Source organism: Balaenoptera acutorostrata, chromosome 16 (assembly GCF_949987535.1).
Source record: "Balaenoptera acutorostrata chromosome 16, mBalAcu1.1, whole genome shotgun sequence".
Classification (NCBI taxonomy): Eukaryota; Metazoa; Chordata; class Mammalia; order Artiodactyla; family Balaenopteridae; genus Balaenoptera; species Balaenoptera acutorostrata.
Window position 1 is genome coordinate 84,885,754 of NC_080079.1, and position 20,339 is coordinate 84,906,092.

Genomic DNA, 20,339 nt, shown 5'->3' on the forward strand with positions numbered 1-20,339 from the left:
ATTTTAATTTCTGTGGTCCCAGTGCCTGACATATAGTTAGTGCTCAATAAATATTTGTTGAATGAATGAGATCACTTATGACAGTTTCTCATTATATAAATCACACTTAGCTGGGGACTGTGGTTTACTGTGTGTGTCCTGTGTCTCCCACCCCCGCTAGACTGCTGTTCTTCCCCAGACCCCTGCTGTTCCTAGTGCCTAGCGCAGCTCAGAGTAGATGCTCCAGGCATTGAAAATGAAAGAATGAATGGATTCTCTGGCAAAGGAGACTAGAGAGAGAGTAACCTTCGCTTCTAGGCAAGGAACAGGAGCCCTGGGCACTGCCCGTTTCTGAAGGGCAGCACCAGTGTCTTCTTCATCCTTCTCTCTCCATGGCTGGTACTCAGTCCAGTGCCTGGCACAGAGCAGAGTCAATGCAGGTTAATTGGATCAGATTGAGTTGAGTTGGGGAAAAGCTCAAACAAAATCCCTCCTGACAATAGCACCGGATGAAGCTCAGCTTGTGAACGCTCAGCTTGTGATAGCTCCTTCTGGATTCCCTTCTGCAACTGTTTTGTCAGAATGCCCGGTAGCATTCATTCCTTCATTCCCTCATTCATTTGTTTGTTCATTCATTCATTCATGCATCCAGCTCCTCCTGGTAGTATACGGAATATCAGAAGACATGGAAGGCAAGTTACAGCCCTGCCTTCAGAAAGCTTACCTTGAGGAAAACTTGGGCTTTATTCTGTGGTTTATACCACCTCACTGAGGTGGCAGAGAGTTGGAATCAGGCAGCCATAGTTGCTCGTGTCTGTCCTCTGTGTTGGCCTCCACACCACGGTCTTTGAACAGGAGTAGAAAGGTCACCAACTGTGGCTGCAGATTGGCTCTTATGTTAATCCTGGCTTATTCAGAAACACTCAATATTTTTCCAAACTGAGTTTAGAGCTTTTGACTGAAGCCTGAATCAGTTACTGTGTCAGAGCATATCACTGGTATGGGAAAAGCTAGAACTGCAAAATACAAAGCCCCTTTTAAGTAATCCAATATAGGATAATTACATTATTAAATAAAGCCGTGGGTCTCAAATTATTCCACTGCCATTGTACATGTGAGGGTAATAACGTGAACTGTGCTAAGTGAACAGAGTGAAAAAAAATGTTTAGCAAGAGGGAGCATGTCTAAATCGTATGTTTACGTTTAAATAAAGGCTACAGAAAACAGGAAGATTTACTTGGTTTCTACATTAAAGTGTGCTAAATAGGCGTAAGGCTTTCGATGACTCTGTGAAGACTGCTCTTCTCATTAATGACAGCAGTATATCAAGGTGCTGTGCCAGATCACCAATAACCTTGACTAATTCAGTCGGCTCCCACCGTGATTTTCATATACCAACAGGGGCAAAGAACTTCCTTCTTCCTTTTAGGGTCCTGATTGAATATGGGCCCTGCTGAACTTCGTACCTGAGCAGGGTGCCGTATGCCTGTAAAACTAGGTGAAAAAAAGATCAGCAGGTGTAAAAGTAATGGTTTGAAGTCACTCACCATATTAGAACATCTGGGTTGGGTGGTGGTTGAGTTTGGGTTTTATTGTTATTGTTTTTGCTTTTAGAGAATGGTCTTATAGGTAACTCAGCTGTGCTTTAACACTGGAATTGGCCTCATTTATCTTCTTTTGTTTCTGTTTTAATGGCCAGAGCTAAGTATATGGGTGCCAAGCTAGTTTTTATTATGGCAACCTGAAAGTAGTTAAAAAATAGACTGTGACGTTAACACCCTATTAATTTGGCTAAAGGAAGGGTAGGCTGCTCAACCGTTGACTTAAGGCATCTTCTCTACATATCAAATGCTTGCCTGTTTAGAGAGGATGCTGGGATGCATTTTCTTGATTTCTGTGTAAATTTTTTTTTAATCTTAGGGAGGAAAAAGAGATGCGTGCATAGTAAATCCAAAAGGAAAAAAATGGAACTGGGAATTAATGAGAGGATGTTTCTGGGGCTTTCTTTAGAGAGGCCTTCTGGTCAGGGAAGCAGGCTGCATCCTAACAGGTTTTAGATTAGCGAGTATTAAAAATGTTTTTAGGAATATTAAAATATTTAGGGTTTTTGAATTACTTGTTTGATACTGAAATGCCTTTGGCTGTGCCGTGAAGGATGGTCACATTACATTTGACAAATCGCCCCTCGGAGCAGTCTTCTGTTTGCTCACTCCCTGTAATTGCGCCAGGATGGATTTCCAAAATTCACCGAGCCACAAGCATCACGCCAGTGTCTGGTGAGGGGGAGGGAAGAGGTTGGAAGAGAAGGGGCTGGCTTGGGAAATTGGAACCCAATACACTAATCAGCCTCCATGGCAAATCCATTTCATCGTGTTAAGGGAGTCACATTAACCCTTAGCAAACTTGAGAGGATACCTGCATCACTCAGACAACAGAAAATTCTTCACATTTTTAACTAGTGCATGTAGTCTTACTTTGGGGGCAAAAAAAAAAAAAATACAAATGAAAAAATTACAAATCTTTTTGTCCCAACATGACCTTAAGTCCCAGCCACCCCAGGAAATTGCTGGGAGATGGGGAAGGTTCACTTATCTCAGGATAGGAGTAGGTTGGAGTGTTACTGCTATAAAGGCTTAGAGACCAATTTCCCAGAGAAATGATAGGCTTACCAAGCTGGTTTCTGGTTCTACTTCAGTTTTGTCATCTCTAAAATGGGCCTGAGGTTACCTACCTCAGCAAGTCCTCATGGGGATTAGATAAGATGATGTCTGTTAAATTCATAGATTAACGTCTGGGTAGAGTAAAGCACCTCAGAGTTTGCCACCGCTGTATCCTTGAGGGTTAAGGAGAAGCCCAGACATTCTTAATTGCTTTCTGGCCCACCCTTTGCCTTGGAGGTACCCAGCAGGAGCTACAGGGATATTACTGTCCCCAGACAAAGAATTAAGAGGAGTAAAGAACATGCACAGTTCCTTGCAGGTGACATCTGAAGATCGCTCACCCTCCTTCCCTCATTTTCAGTTAAAGTGATGTTATGTAATAACAGTAATAGCCGTCATTTCTTGGATGCCTGTGTTGACAATTGTACTAGAACTACTCCAACAGCCTAGTTATCCTGTGAGGTGGGTTCTTTTATCCAATTCCCCTCGCCCTTTTTTCAGATGAGACCTTGGCGAGATAATGTCACGTCCCAAGATTAACATTGACATTAAACACAGTAGAGCTACCTGTGAACCTGGGTCCATGAGACTCAGAAGCCAGTGCTTCCTCAGCTCTCAGTTTCCCCCAGCATGGAACATCCAGACAGGGGGGACCATTAAAATAAATACTTGTTGTGTGCTTTGGGCCCAGCACGATCCATGGCTCCTTGGGAAGTACAAGAGAAGTAAAAGTTAAACGTCCTCGCCGTTAAAGTCTCTGCAATTCTGGTGTTTATTGTAGGAGAGAGAATTATGCAATTCAGAATCAAATACTGACACCTAACAAAAGATTTAACATTATGTCACAGGTAATAAGCACAGTAATTCCCAGTTCGGGGACCAAGTTAGTGTTGATATCATTTTATTTTGCCGAGTAAGGACGTTAAAAAGCAGCTACCAGCATCCATTGCCATCCTCATTTTAGAGGAAAAAAAGATTATTGTAACACCAGATGAAAGGAGGAGAGGTGAAGTCCTAAACAGCAGGAGTGTGCAGGGACCCTCTCCAGGTCAGCGCCGCACCCTTCTCTCTGTCCTGGGGCCCCCGGCGTGGCCGCATTAACAGAGCTCCTGGGACCCGTGGCTTCCAGTGACGTTCCCCCACAGAAGACGGAGGGAGGAAGGAGAAGGAAGGCAGGTGTTTATTCCCTGTCCTTACACGGGAGGTTCCCCCGGGCTGCTGGTGTCCCTCTAAGGAAGAGTCACAGCCACTGGTGGAAGGATCTGCTCTGATCCTGGTAACCATCCCCCCCCCCCCCTTTTGACGATTTCACCCAGGAGTGGTGATAGCTGAGATGCTGTTAGCCCAGGTTCCTGCACTATCGCTCTCTTAGCGTTCCTTTATATCCCACCAACATCTTTGTCATTAGTCCCTTTGTAAAACCCTCCTTGGATTATCATTACTCAACTGTTCCATCTCTTTCCTGTTGGGATCCTGGCTGATACAAGGATAGTCCTTAAAATCTAGCATATTTAGCTTCTTGAAATACTCACTGTGTTGTCTTCATTTTTATCATTTCATTTTTCTCATTTCACCACTGACCAGTGAAAGCTTCATCTTGTTGACCCACATTACCATTCTCTTTTGCCAGACCTTCTTGGACCTCTGACTGGCAACCATGTGCCTGCAGAGTGAAACCTTTTACTCACTTTGTAGATGTCCTGTTAGCAGAACATACTAATGTGTAACAGGGAGAGTCATGGGGCAGATGGTACCTTGAATATCAGGTATCTGAGGGAGGCTTGCAAGCAAGGGAAGTGGCCAATGCAGCCAGGCCCAACAGGGCACTTTCTTCCCCTTGCCTGAGTCCATTGGTGCGAAAACCCAGGATGTTTGGGGACAATTAAGGTGAATATGCCGTGTTCTCCTGTTTTCATTCTACCCCCCACCCCCGCCAACCCCTCTGATAATACACGTATGTGTTTATTGTCCTTTGGGCTCCATTAACATAGCTGAACATGGCTCTCCTCAGCAGTGGTCTGTTACAGGGTACCACGTGGTGCTATAGGGAAGGTTCCGTTCATGTCTTCTCTCCTGAGGAATGATATATTAATAAAAAAAAAAATAGGTTTAGCTCTGTTTAACAGAGACCCAGAATTAAAGCTGCTTAAATAAGTTGGGAGTTCAAAATCTCTCATGTCACAGCCAATGGGTAAGTGTTTCAGGGTTAGTATGACGGCTGTGTTCTACGAAGTCATCTAGAGACCTGACTCCCTCTAGCGTTTTCTCCTGAGAGATGTGCCTTTATTTGTATGATCCAAAGGCACATCCATCCCCTCTGAGGCCCTGACCTGGAAGTTGCGCCCATCACTGATACATCCCATTGGTCAAAACTTGGTCACATGGCCGCATCTGGCTGTAAGGGAAGCAGGGTAGTGGTGTCTGTATTCTGTGCCGAGCAAATTAGCAGTCTGTTACTAAAGATGAAAGGAAGAATAGATGTGGGCAAAAAGTTAACCACAGTTGGGGAGTATTAAATTCTTCTTGTGTCAACTAAGCTCTTTTCTTACACATAAGCCAAGTTGGTAGTACAGTTCTGCTGAACTTGAGTTGACTCTTGAGACATCTAAATTGAGGACTGGACAAAGGACTGGAGTCTGGATGAAGGTCTGAACCAACTAGTTGGAACCAAACTACAGAATGTAGTCATGGCCTTAGAGAGTAACATTGGAATCTCCATGGAGAATGATTTCTTCAAGGAGTGATATGCAGAGAAGGAAGACTGGACCCAGACAGCATCTAAAGATAAATGTTTCCTACATTTTTCCTGCAGGGAAATAGAATGAGGAAGGAGAGAAATTGAACAAAGCAAAGGAATGTAGAGGTGGTAGGCGTTGGGTAGGTATTTTTCATGGGTCCACTGAGTATCTGTACGTTTGTGAGCAGGGCCACTGACTCTTTGTTCCAACTATCTTTTCAAGGATGTTTATATAGTGAACGGCCTTGGAAGATGGAGCTAGTGCCTTCCTCCAGAACAAAGGGCAGACATACTTATTGATCAGTATTAAAAGATTTGGGTTTCCTATGCTTGGGGTTCTTTTCCTGAAATGCACCGCACTCTGTGTACACATATCATCTAGCCCTCTTGGTATCTCTTTTTGGGAATTGGGTATCAGAGATCCAACACAAATGCTGATACTTTGACTACAGCTATTTCTGTGAGCTATAAACCATCGTTTGTCTCTGACCAGGAGTCTGTGTCCTCTGCAAGCATCCATGAAACTGTGACAAGCTAACTTATAAGTTTGAAAGTAGTGTAAAATCTCGGATTCTTCATAGTTCTTAACAAGAGGGAGAATTTCAAGTCAAAGGTAGAGTTGTTCATTATTAAATTGTTACTAAGACATTAAGGAAAGTTAAGAATAAGAACGGCCTTGGTTAGTGATATAGTGGTTTTCAAAGTTTTTGGACTAAAGACCCATTATGCTCAAATTATTTAGGACCACAAAGGAGCTTTGATTTATGTGGGTTATATCTACTGGTATTAGAAATTAAAACTTAAAATGATTTTAAATGCTTACTAATTTATTTAAAAATAAAAGTAATGTGACATTTATATGCCAAAAAAATGAATGTCAAGCTGACCCTCACACTTTATATAAAACTAAGTCAAAATGGATTATACTTCTAAATGTAAAACTATAAAACTTTGGGAAGAAAGCAAAGTAGAAACTCTTCATGACCAGGAATTAGGCAAAGAGTTCATAGATTTAACAGTAAAACCACAATCCATAAAAGAAAAACACTGACCAGTTGGACTTGATCAAAGTATGAAACTTTCATTTTGTGAAACACGCTGTTAAAAGAATGAAAAGACAAGCTACAGAACAGGAGAAAATATTTTCAAACCCCATATCTGGTAAAAGACTTGTATCAAGAGGGTACAAGAACTCTCAAAACTCAACAGTAAGAAAACAACCCAATGTTTAAAAATGGGCAAAAGACTTAAACACACACTTCATCAGAAAGGATATACGGATGGCAAATTAGCACCTGAAAAGATGTTCAACATCATCAACCATTAGGGAAATGAAAATTAAAAACATGATCAGAAACCGCTACGTACATATTAAAATGGCAATAATAAATTAACAGTGACAGTATCAAGTGCTGGTAAGGATGGGGGACAACTGGAGCTCTCATACATTGCTGGTTGGAACGCAAAATGGTACAGCCACTCTGGAAAACAGTTGGCCAGCTTCTGCAAAATTAAATATGTACTTACTATATGACTCAACAATCCCTCTCCTAGGTATTTACGCTAGAGAACTGAAAATGTATGTTCACACGAAAACTTGTACATGAATATTTATAGCAGCTCTATTTGTAATCGCCAAAATTGGAAACAACCCAGTGTCCCTCAATGGGACAGATCCATAACATGAGGTACTACTCAGCAGAAAAAAAGGAACAAGCTGTTGATATAGGCAGCAGCATGGGTGGCTCTCAAAGGCATTATGCTGAGTGAAAGAAGCAGCCTTAAAAGATTTCATACTGTGTGATTTAATTTATATGACATTTTGTAAAAGAGAAAACTATACCAAGCACAGATCAGTAGTTGCCATGTGTACTATGGTATACATAGAACTGTACATAAAAAAAGGAAAATTTACTGTAACTTAATTTTAAAAAATATTAATACAATGAAAATGGGAATATAAAGCCATCATGTAAATGTAACATATTTTTATGAAAATTAACCTTATTTTCAAAAACAAAAAAAATTAGTAAAAACAGTGGCATTGTTTTACATTTTTGTAAACTTCTTTACTGTTGAGCTTAATAGAGACAGCTGTATTCTTGTATCTCCTTCTGTATTCACTCTTTTGCCATACCATCTGTCTTGTAGTCACTGGAAAACCCCACTATACACTTGAAAGAGAATAAGAGTGAAAAAAGCAAATAGTTTCTTAGTATTATTATGATCATTGTTTTGACTCTGTGGACCACTGAAATAGTCTTGGGGATTCCCCAGGGTTCCTGAGCCACACTTTGAGAACCACTGATATATAATGTACTGTCCCAAATTTCAGTCATTTTCATAGCATCTTGACCTTTTTTTTTTTTGCCATACTCAAATCTACTGGGTTTATTTAATGGCTTTGTTCAAACTGACCCATTGTTTTTTAACTAAAACTTATTTAAAGAGGAAACTTTCTATATCTCCTATAAATGGGAAACCAGTACCACTTCCCCATAAGTGGAAAGTTACCACAAAAATAAATAAGCAATGAGTAACTTATATTAAATGTTAGAAGGTTTATCCATGAACCATCTATACTCATCTCTGTGTGGCATTCTTTGGAAAACACTAATTCAGAGAAGCAATGACAGTGATGACAGCTAAATCCGATGTACCACTTCATTTATGTTAACACATTTAATCCTCACCATTACCGTCAGAGATAGACAGTATCATTAACCTTTTTAAAAAACATACATTTAAAAAAATGGAAGCACAGGGAAGTTAAAGAAGTTGCCCAGTATTCCACAGGGAGTAAATGGCAGGGCTGGGATTTGAACCCAGGCAGTCTGGCTCCAGAGTCCAGGATGAATGCTGTGTTGGCCGATAGGAAACCTGGATTCCTGTCCAAGTTCTGCCTGAAGTTGGCAGTCGGACATGTCACTGAACCTGACTGTCCTCATCGTTAAAGTGAGGGAGGTGGGATAAATTAGGGTGTGGACGTTTAAATGGTGGGTGCGTGCCCAAGGGGCCAGGGAGGTAAAGGAACGGTGGACTGAGTGTGAGGCGATAGGAGCGGTGGGGTCAGTGGCAGACTAGAGAGCTTGCATCTCATCTAAAGAAAGCAACCTCTACTCAGTTTCAACTTTTTTGTTTTGAGGGGTCTTTTTGTTCTCTTTTTTTCCCCCAGATAACCCTTTATTTTATTTTATAGGAGAAGATAGAAGTCAGGAGACTTTGTGTAAAGTTTCCCAATTGTTTTTTTTTTTTTAATTAATTAATTTATTTATTTTTGGCTGCATTGGGTCTTCGTTGCTGCGCACAGGCTTTCTCTAGTTGCGGTGAGCGGGGCCTGCTCTTTGTTGCAGTGCACAGGCTTCTTATTGCGGTGGCTTCTCTTGTTGCGGAGCACGGGCTCTAGGCATGTGGGCTTCAGTAGTTGTGGCATGTGGGCTCAGTAGTTGTGGCTAGCGGGCTCAGTAGTTGTGGCTCACAGGCTCTAGAGTGCAGGCTCAGTAGTTGTGGCGCACGGCCTTAGTTGCTTCGCGGCATGTGGGATCTTCCCACACCAGGGCTCTCACCCATGATCCCTGCGTTGGCAGGCGGATTCTTAACCACTGTGCCACCAGGGGAGTCCCAAGTGTCCCAATTCTTACAACACTTGGAGAGGCCGGCCATACACATGGGCTGGCTGATACATGACGTCTTGACCAGATGATCTCCTCTGACTTAGAGGAGTCTGTGATTGAGTACACTGTTATTATGCAGTGGGAGAAACAAAATCCCAACAACAGAAATAGGCAGTTTGAAACAATGATGAAAGGGGATAGGGACTTAGAAAGTATCCCAACGCAGCCTACATAAATATTGATTAGGCTCTGGGTTAATTGAAAAGCCAAGGTGCATTAATAGAATAACAAGGTGTATTTCTTTGTGTTCCTTTTGGGTTGCATTAGAGTAAATAAGCAGTATTTATCCAGTGCTAATTCTCGGTTTGCAGAGAGCTAATGTAATCATGAGATGAGCTTATAGAAATTCTTTTCTTAGACATAGAGACTTGCCCAAGAATGGTGAGTATTAGGAACTTTAGTCAGCAACTGCCTCAGAATAGTAAATACGAACATGTGATTTATGCCATTGTGTGTACAGAGTAATGTTTCCTGAGACGTTTTCTATATATATGTTGGCTATTTTGTTTGGGGGGTTGGTTTTTTACTTCCCCCTCCTCCGCTTATCAGATTTCCTTCTAAATCCTGGCGTTTGACAATGTTGCCGGGCCAGTTTCTCTGTGAATCCACAGTGAAACATACTGGTGGTTTCACAGTTAATCCAAACTTGGGTTTATGGCTTATACATGTTTATTTGAATTCCTGCATTTGTTTTTATGCATTGTGTATATATTCAGAAGGTCTGTTTCAGAGAGAGAGAGAAAGGAGGGAGGACTAAACCTGTAGACTGGATCTTGAAAGATGGGTTTATTCATCAATGACATCATAAGGATTGTATTTTCTCTCGGTTAATAAACTATTTGTTTGGCGGGTGTTGGAAGCCAGCCAGAGCTAGTCATGCCATTTCTTGGAAAAGTTCTGAAGCAACTGGTAATTGAAATGATAATCATTTGATCATAGAGCTATTTGAAAATAACACTCATCTCCAAACTTGTCTCTTCTAGGGAACCATATTTGGTAAAATTGTTGCCAAATTCCATCTTTGCTAATATTGAGACTTATATACCATGATACTTAATTATTTTCCAGTATATTCTAAACTTGATTTCTGGTATGCCCTGTCCAGAAGCTGTTCCCATGTGCTTTGAAACAATACCCAGCCTGAATTTTTATTCTGACATTTAATAATCACCATGTAATAGTTATAAAATGCGTGACAACTATAGATCTTTTATTTCGAGAGGATGGTGTAGTGAATCTGAGTGAAATCATCCATTGAAATGGTACATTGTAATATGCCCCATTGTTTATATAAAGTATTGAAATTTTTTTTTTTCTTGAGCAGAGAATAAAAACAGTTTCTACTTTGTCTCCCATTTAGTGGAAGTTCATATTTAATCATGATAAGAGAAAGGATTCCATTACAAAAGTTTTACTTTTCATTTTTGATAGAGTATTCGTTATTTTGCTGCTGCCTAACAAACTTCTCAGAGACAGCTTGGAACTGGATGAGGAAAAGTGAAATTTTAGATCCTACCTTAAAACATTTTTAAAAAACTGAATCCGGGGCTTCTTATTGTGTGAAGCTTATCTTAATAAACCCTTTTTTGTTTGCTTTGGAGTAGTGTGTGTGTGTGTGTGTGTGTGTGTGTGTGTGTGTGTGTGTGTAGGTGGGAGAGAAGGAGGAAAGAGTCATGTTTTACAGCAAAATTAGCCAAAATCACTCGTGAATTCCCTTTGTTTAATAGCTCAGAGACATCTTCCTGTTGTTGTTTGTCAAAAATATTTCTAAGATTTTGTAAGCTTAGGGGTTTTCACAGCTCAGCTTTCTTCAGAAATGTGAAGTAAAAGAAATGAAAGAAGTCAGTTCAAGTTGAAATGTCAAATGCTTCAAATAATTTAACTTAAAGCCCAGTGAGATGATCTTATTAAGCCTTTTCCAAAGAAGCTTCGGGAAAGAGAGGCCCTCCTTTGCTCCATGTACGGATATCTATTAAATATCTTGCTGGATTAATTCTGAGTCAGAAAAGTTGATCGTTTCCTGGAAGCAATTAAAGATGCTTAAAATGGAAATTTATGATCCATAGGAGAAACTTACGTTTCAACTACTTTTCTTAGATTCGTAGGTTTTCTCCTCCCTTGCCCTCTTGCCTCTTACCCCATACGTATTAAAAGAAAAAAATCAGTTCATTTCTCAACTTACAAAGTTTTTAAGAAACATGAGAATGTGTAAGTTTCTTTCAGTGGGAAGCACATAACATTTATGAAGTATTTCTTTGGGGATTACATCACAGTTTTATTTAATTTTAGGACAAAAGTTAAATTCAATATTTGTGTATAAGCCAAGGGAAAATGTACCATAAACATAGGAATTTGGGGGTGAGTCAGAGTTCCAAGAATCCCAGATTTACTTAGACCATTTATATAGAGACAGGCTAACCATTAGTCATCTAGTTCTCACTTTTTTACTTTTGTAAAATTAATGGCACGTAAAAACTAGCTTTCGCCCATGTGGTCAAGTAGGGAGAGTGAGCTTTGGCATACAGCATTAAAAATGGCTATTAGAATTACTGCCCAATTTTTGGACATTTTGTAAGCACATGACAAATAAATCCCATAAATTATTCCTCAACGAGACCACAAGCAGCGAAAAACCATTGAAATGAAGTGAGTTTTTGAAGGTTCTCTGTCACCAAAAAAAAACACGTTGTCTGCTTACATTAGGTCCAGCCGCTGAAATGGTGTTTCAAATGGGCTTTATTGAAAATGTATCATTTACTTCAGAACCACCAATAATGTCTTTTGTCCTTCCGCCACTGCCTCTTACAGGATGAAGTCATTGCTGTTTCCGAAAAGGTGATTGTGAAGCTTGAAGACCTGGTCAAGTGGGTACATTCTGATTTCTCCAAGTGGAGATGTGGTCTTCGAGCTGGGTCAGTGAAAATGGAGTCCCTGGGAAGGAATGGACAGAAGGAAGCTCTGCTGAAGTACCGGCAGTCAACCTTGAACAGTGGACTCAACTTCAAAGACGTTCTCAAGGAAAAGGCTGACCTTGGTAATTATCGTTTGTACTTCTAAATCTAATGTGTGGGCGTATACAGTAACCTACTTTTCTTATTGTAGGTTTTTCTGGAAACCCTGTCATTCATACATGCATGCAAGTTCTTTAACCTCAGAGGGACCTGGGAATATGGATGGGCAGATGGCTGGGTGTGGAAGGGATGGATGTTACCTGTTGAATCACAGGACCTTCTCTGGGTGGAGCCCTGTGCTGGAAACTGGGTGATATAATAACACTCAGCGTTTAGCAGCTTCCAGTTGCTGTCAAGGCATAAGACTTAATCGAGGCACCAAAAGTTGAATTAATGGAGAGTTTAAATATTTGTTCTGAGTAGATAATGTGACATTTTTTTAACACCACATCAGAATTTCACGTTTTATGTTGGAAGGAAAGCAGAGTGAGGAAGAGAGATGAGTTACTTAATGTGAAGCAGGAGAACAGTTTCAAAGCAGGGGAACTACTGGTTCGCAACTCATGGCATAGGTTCCCCAGAGTTTTGAGGGTTTACTGGTCACCATCAACTATATGGTTTTTTCTTTCCTTCCTTCCCTTCTTCCACTATAGGTTTGGGATTTGGAGGAGTTATTCTGTTCAGTGTTTGAATCCTGACTCTGTTGCTTACTTAGCTGTGTGGCCTTGGGCAAATAATTTAACCTCCAAGCCGCAGCTTCCCCATCTGGAAAACCTGGAAACTTTTCAGGGTCACTGGGAGATGTAAGATACAAAGGGTCTAGCACAGTGATTGGTGTATATTGGTGTACGGAGAGGAGTGCCATAATTAATTCTATTGCTTTTTCTCAACACTCTCTTCTCCAGTGACTTTTTTGAGGCCTTTCCTGCTTGTTTTTTTTCCTTTGTAACTCCTTGTGGCATTCACTGACTTACTTTCCTAGCATTGCTCAAGACCAAAGTTGTTGACCTCTGATTTAGACTACTTATTTCCTCTTTAGGCAAAGAGGAACTTCACTTTTAACATATTAAGGCATCTTTTTCTTTCGTTCTAGCGCAATGCTGATTTTCATAGCCCTGTTTTATGCCTTAATGTAACAACTTCCTGTTGTTTTTTTTTTAACCTAGATTTTAACTACTACAACAAACCTAGACTTTTTATTTTAATTGGCATAAAGAGACTGAGTAACACCCGTAACTGACTTGTCTTTCATGTGATTCTGGTTTGTGATGTGCTGTGTTTTGGGAATAGCATTAATATTTTCTTGCAGTTTAACAATCAACAGTTTCCTGGCATCTTTTGGTAGATGTCAGGCAGTAATATTTTGGTCATGGTGGCCTGATTGTCATGTGCCCATTTAGAGAAAATTATTAATCTAGTGGTTTTCATTTCAAAATTAAAGAATTTTTTTTTTAATCATCTTCCTATACAGGCTGTTAACATGGCCAATTTTGTGAACACACCATGACTAGCCTTCTGACATGTGGTAATGCTGAATAATACAGCTGTTGTATTACTTGCCTAATATATGATCTAAGTTGTATTGCTATTGTCTTATGTTTTCCTTAACATTAAAACCTTTCTTCTGTTTGTTTGATTTTGTTTTTAGTTATGAACTATACTGTTACTAATAAAAAACTAAACAGGAAACCCATGGGGGAACAAAAGGATGTGTAGATGGTTAGGCTTGATGTCATGCATATAAACAAGAGTATTTATAGAAGAGTTGTTTTGTATTTAAAATTGATAGTTTATTAATGAATGAAAAGAAACCCAACCTCTTAATTTCATCAAAAGATTTAGAGGTTTTGATCTTCCTGAATTCTAAAAATGTCCATAATCGAACTTTTTAATAATTGATTCCAGAAGAAATTGGTTTATAGTGAACATTCAAAGTACTTAGTGGTTTTTAAATCTTGTTGTTCATTAGACTCACTTAGGAAAAATTTTTAAATAATACTGATTGCTGAGTACAGCTTCTCCAGATTCTTCATTCAGTAGGATTGAGGCAAGGCCAAAGAATGTGTACTGATAAAAGGATCTCTAGGTGATTCTGATTTTTTTTTTTTTTTTCTTTCTTTGGGTCTCATTTGGGAGACAGCTCTGTGAGTGATTAGTGCAGAGGAAGGGAAAATAAGCAACAGGAGATTTGATTGGATTGGGAAGCTCTCTGGTGAATAAGAAACACCATGTATTTTTTTTTTCTTTTCTTTTTTTTAGTGTAAAATACCCCTTTAAGGATAGAATTTGGAGCCTTGAAATTCTACTCAGTTGGTATGAACTGTGGGGAATTTGAGACAAATAGCTTTTGTAATTGGAATGCACACTGTGTTGTAATAATGTGGAAAGAGAAACAAAAACTTTCCTTAATGTAATGAGTTTCCATTATCTGCTTGATCTAAGGTTTACAAGCCTACATTGTGAGGATTTATATTGGGGATATAGGGGGTGTCATTTGCTGTGTGCATTCCTGTCCCAGCAACTTTCTCTTCAACCCCTTCCTTTCTCTGTCTGCAACATCAAAATATTTGTTGTCTGTACTTTTCTTTCTACACAGTGGTTTTCTTATCTCCCTTTCTCTTGGCCACACTGAAACCACTTCCAATACCGCATTGTTAATGGAAGTTCACACACTTATTAGGTTTTTCCTTCTGTAAAACCCTTCCAACTCCTCATTGTTCTTACCAGAGAAAGAAGATGAACTCTGAGATTACTTGAGACCCTCCCTCTTTTTTTCTAGTGGAAGTAAGCAAAGAGTGGAACCATCTCACCTTTCTGTGGATTAAGTAAAACTGCAATATGTTATTTTTTTTAACTGAATTATGTCATCATGTTAAAACATCAATAATAACAAAATAATTAGGTTGACTCTTAAAGAAGGGATTTTACCATATAAAAGCTAATTAAAGAACACTTCTTGCTCAGTGTTTAGGTAGAATAAGTTCCCTTTAATCCCAGTTTGTGTCACTTCCTGTCTCTCTGAATAGTAAAAAAAACAAGAATGTTCTCACAAATGTGTGTCTGCCAACAAATTAATACTCCACAAAGAGAAACTCTGCCCCAAATGGCAGCTTCCAATAACTGCTCCGACTCAAATCACAACTCTTTCATTTTTTATCCCTTTCCCCTTCAAGGACAATATTTGCGGATGTCATGTTTGCTTTTTAAAAACCTATGGCGTTTTCATTTAAGATGGTAAATGGTGACTGAAACTGCAGATCTAGATAGTGGGGAAACTAACAATCTCAAAAAACACTTCTGAGATGTGTGAGAATACATTCATCCTCTTCCCTCCTCTTTGTCCTTTTCAAAGAAAGAAAGTTCAGTATGAAACCAATTCAGATTGTGACTTTACTCGTGAGATATTTTACCTTTTTTCAGACAGTTTCATACTGACGTTTATAGAAAAGGAAGAAAGAAAAAATAACTATGTTAAAATAGAAGGGTTAAGGAATGTATTATTCATAAGCATAACGAACACAGGAACCTGTTTTTCCAGAAGAATCGGGTTGATTAAATCATTCACTACACAAGCCTCTAGTTATTTATTTTTGTCTCCAGAATTACAGTACTTAGCTTTTGTTATAAAGTGGACCTGATACCCATATTTGGTATGGCAGTTGGAACCAGTCAAATGAAGAATTATTTCATTTTACAAAACTTTTAGCAACTAAGGAATATAAACACTATCAGTTAAACATAGCATACTTGCATTTTTTAATTCCTTGGGCTATAGTTTGAAAAGAAATCAAATTATTTTATATAACACTGCTTCTTACAGAGTTCCTTTAAGTGAAGTATGAAAGCTGCAGTGTAAGCTTTATTGGCCTATAAATATGTCATTATAGCTGGACTACATTTATATGCTTTGGATTGTTGTTTAAGCCAAGAAAATATGTCTCTACAGGTTGACTTTTTATTGAAACCCTTTGAGGCATACAATAGAATGTATTTTAGGCCAAGGTTATTAAAACAGCATTTTCATTTTGTTGCAGCAGACTCATTGTCAGTTACGCTGCCACAAACTGTCTGTGGATGGGCAGTTATGAATGGTTTCATCTCCAAATATGTCTCTAGAAAAAGAAAAGATAGAGGAGTGTGAGCTGAAATCAAGAAAAGAGACCAAAAGATGTGGGTGTGGGTGAATTTAATGCTGGGGGTTCCCTCAGGTTCCCTCAGTTCAGTTTCTGTTTCTAAAGTCCCGTCAGATGGAGAAAGCGTGCCTTCCCCTGTCCCTTCTGCTGCTGGGACTTTTACTGTACTTTGGGGAATAGACAGCATGGTGGCGGTGAAGGAGCAGTGGCTGGGAGGTCAGGAGAATCTTGCCTCTGCCTGTCCTGGAGGTCTGTCACTCACGGCACAAGTCACTGTGTGTTTACACCTTCGGGTTCCTCGTGTGTGAAATGGGTCATAGTGTGTACTTTGTTTATCTCGCTGGACTTCTGAGAAGGTCAATGGAGAAAAAAGATTAATATCTATGGAAGCATCTGTGATACTGAAGTCTAAGATGGTATTATCATATTATTATTATTATAAGAAGGCGATTCTATATCATAGGGAGCTAGGTGGTATAATATTAGCTAATTTGTCTCTTATGAATTTCCCTAATCACATGTTCTAGTTATTTGGGTCCGGGTTGACACTCTTACTGTCTGCCTCAGTAGAAGGCTGTTATTAAAATCCTTCAGGTTCTTTTATTTGTATATATATTATTTGTATATATATATATATATATATATATGTATATATTTGTATATATTATATATACAACTATATGGAGACAGAATATAAATATATATTTTTATATGTTTATATAGAGATATGTATTTATATTTTATATAACGTTTCTCCTCGTAAATTCTGTCAAAATAAGCTGGGCCACAAGTGGCCAGTGGTGTAAATGTCTTCTCCAGTAGTACTTCTAGTTAGAAATTGACTATAGTCTTTGCTTGGAAATTCTGGAGGCCTTGTATTTCAAATGGTTGTTTCAACTTCGTTTTGAGTTTGATATGTCAAGCTGCTTCCTGGGATGTGGATACAGGAAGGATTCTCGATTTGTGTTGAAGAAAACAGTATAAATGTCTCTAATAAGAAGCATGCTAAGGTTCTGACAGTTTGTCATAGTAAGTATTTTTCACCGGAGACATCTAGTGAACTTCTTAAGATGGAAGACACGCTTCTTCCTAAGCCAATCCTTTTCTTCTTTCCTTCCTTCCTTCCTAGATGTAAATTTTGTATGTATATATTAAACAGTCTTCTCAGGGTATTTGTTGTTTATATTTTAACTTCCATTGCCGAGCTAGCTATACTATTTTTTTCTTAAGATAGAAACTTGGGAAATTTCTTGGATGCTCTATTGTTGAATTATTCTGTTCGTGGATATCATGAGGAATCCCTACAGAAGGGCCTCTTCACCGAAACAAATTTGGCCTCCTTGAGTTCAAAATAGAAATCAGTTACACTTGAGGCTTATCAAAAATTTGTAAAGATAATTTCCAAAGGATTTTCTCACAAGCTCCTCTGACAGTATTGTTGTGTGAACCATGCATTCTTTAAAGAATCTAATTCTAGCACAGTGAACACGGGAGAAGCCTGCTGGCCACGTGCCAACGTGGCTGTTTCTTCAAGAGGTTGCTTCATTTCATTGTAAAGTGACAGCCCAGAGAACCTTTGACACGAGCAAGTTCACACTTCCAAGAGTCCGTACCCAAGACATTCAAAGCTTTAGAACAACTTAGTGACAGGCCATTTTCTAAGGATCTGGGAACATAGACGGGAGGTTATTCCATTTCATTTCAAAGTTAAAATTCAGGTTGGCCATGTAATCAAATAGTTGAAGACTGTCCTGAAATAATGGTAGAATGAACATGTAAAAAGTGTCTTGAATAAACAACGATGTATGTTGTCTGCACTCAGCCATCTCGGCTACACCTGCTGGAAGGGAAGTCTGTGAAACCTAACCACGTGTGAGCCAGTCAACAGCTGGTCTTTGATATTGCTGTCTAGATATCATACTGCCATCACTCAGGAAGGCTCATTCCAAGTTAAGACCCTTCCATTTGGAATTTCTGTTGACTTGCAGATCTTCTAGTGTTTCCTAGAGTGATGAACACTTTCTAGGACACCAAATTCAAATCTTTTAATAATGGACTGAAGGTTGGATAGTCAACTGAAGAGAAGTCCATAGAATTTAAGACTTTATTCTTACTTTTAGAATTGGAGATGTTGGGGCAGAAGTAAGAAAAAAGTGAAATTGGAACTTAAGCGCTCTTTTTAAGTATTCAGGTTACCAGTATTCACCTCCTGGATACAATGTTTGAACAAGGTAAGAAGCTCATGCTTTTTTGGGAGCCCTTCATAGAATTGTCAGGCTGGACACTGGTACAGTTGATATTTCCTCTCCCCCCCTTCCTTGAAATAGTCCTCAGTTCTGTCTTTATTTGGCTTGTTTAGCCAAATCCCAGTTTTTTCCATTTTTCACCAGGATGTGGTTTCAGAATCCTTCCCCATCCTGGTCACTCATCTCAGGACACACTTTGGTTGTTCTTTTCTACCAACTTAGCCATTGTTGGAAGAGAGCCATGGCACGTGCGTCAGGCTTGACACCCTCCAGGTAGGAATGACACGGGCAAAACTATCGGAATCTCTTCCCTAAAGCTGTGCGGCCTTGACTTTTCTACTCCTCAGGGCAAAAAGGAGGGAAAAGAGGTTACTCAACCACTATACCTCCTGAATTTTAGTTACCTCTTTTTTTGCTGGTGTTTTTTTTAAACAGTCGTGTTAAATGTAGACTATTATCTAATGAACATCATTGTCAACTAACATGGCAGGAGGTTTTGTGGCTCAGTATCATTGCTGTGCCTTTCAAGTTTCTGTAATTCCTATAGTTGTATATTGTAGCATTTAGGGTAGGACTGTAGTATTTTTGCCTCAATAAAGATCCACAGTTGAATACCAGCTTGGTGTCCAGCTTTGTTTAAGCTGTGCTGATCAAATAAGATAAAAGACCAGCACACACGTCTTCCCTAAATTATCATATGTGTTAGTTTAGTTCATTACCATCCTTCTGGACTCTAGCTGTTCTTGCTTTTTTTTCATTCTCTGTTTTCTGGTGTATGGCCATATCTTTGATTAAAAAAAGACCATGATGGAGAAGGCAACCAACCCATACTTTTGTTTTCAGTCTCATTAATAAAAATGTGAATATCACAGTGAAAAATCTGTGGTAGTCACCATCTGATGGGAAGATTACCAAAGATGAAAGAAATTCAGCTGTGGCCTGAGTCCCTTGCTAATATATATGTCCCCTTTAGTTTCTGGTTACATACCCGGGGTCTTTAGGAAAAAGTCTTTTAGGCATCCTTGGCTTCTTGCAAGCTCATAAATATCTGGTATTATAGATAGACAGGCACACTTGGAGCAATACTTCTATTTGCATTTGGTGGTAGGAGTCTACTGTGAGGAACAAACCTGATTGGTCCACGTGGTCTGTTAAGCATCCTTGAACAGTGCAACATCGCGCCTCAAATGTGCTTTAAAAATGAAGTTTGATTCAACATTTCCCCTTCCGTTGGAAATGTAAAATGCTTTTCTCCTTTTATTGTAACTCTAAAATATTTTTCTTTACTTTCCAGCTCTCATCTCTTTAGCCACTGCATGATTACTGACTGTAGACCATTATTATAGCTGTTATCATGATGGCATCACCTTGGAACACAAAAGCACATACATCCAACATGTGAATTGATGGGGCTTTTCCAGAGGGTTTTGTGAGCAGCTATTTGATTAGGGCATCTAGGCTTAATTCTCTTTAGTATTGATGCTGATTCTCCCCAACTGCTCATTTGCCTTTTAGAGTACTTTAAATGTGAGGTTTTATTGCAAAACATTAATTTTCCTAAATGTCAAAGATCCACCCCTCTTCTCTCCTCTAACATTATGTGTTTAAGTCTGTAGTTTGTACAGGTCCACTGTTGAGGAAAGCTGAGGTTTGGACTTTTACCCCATTTTAATGAATATATTTACTTAGGACAGATTGGAATAATAGTGGGGTTTCAGAAGCTTTACAAGTGCTTCATGCACAGTAGGGGCTGAGCAAACAGTGCTGTTGATTTGGGGTTTTCCTAGTTGCCTTGCCCTGTGTGTTTTCAGTTGGTATGCTGGGATGAAGTGGCCTCGCTTTGTTCTCCCAAATGTGCCTGGCCTCTTTCTTTGGACCTCTCCACTTGCTTTTTAATTTTTTAATCATTTCTAACATCTTTTACACTTCTGACCCTTTAAAAATACTGGCTTTCAGCCA

The 20,339-nt window shown here is 39.2% G+C and overlaps 1 protein-coding gene across 3 annotated transcripts in view; it reads left to right on the forward strand.

The window, feature by feature from the left end:
- Positions 1-20,339, forward strand: part of ARID5B (AT-rich interaction domain 5B) — a 189,879-nt gene that overhangs the window by 19,395 nt on the left and 150,145 nt on the right. For all 3 annotated transcript variants that reach the window (XM_057530645.1, XM_057530646.1, XM_057530647.1), the window contains one exon: positions 11,859-12,084. In XM_057530645.1, coding sequence (XP_057386628.1) covers positions 11,859-12,084 — 226 coding nt within the window. The remainder of the gene's footprint in view (positions 1-11,858; positions 12,085-20,339) is intronic.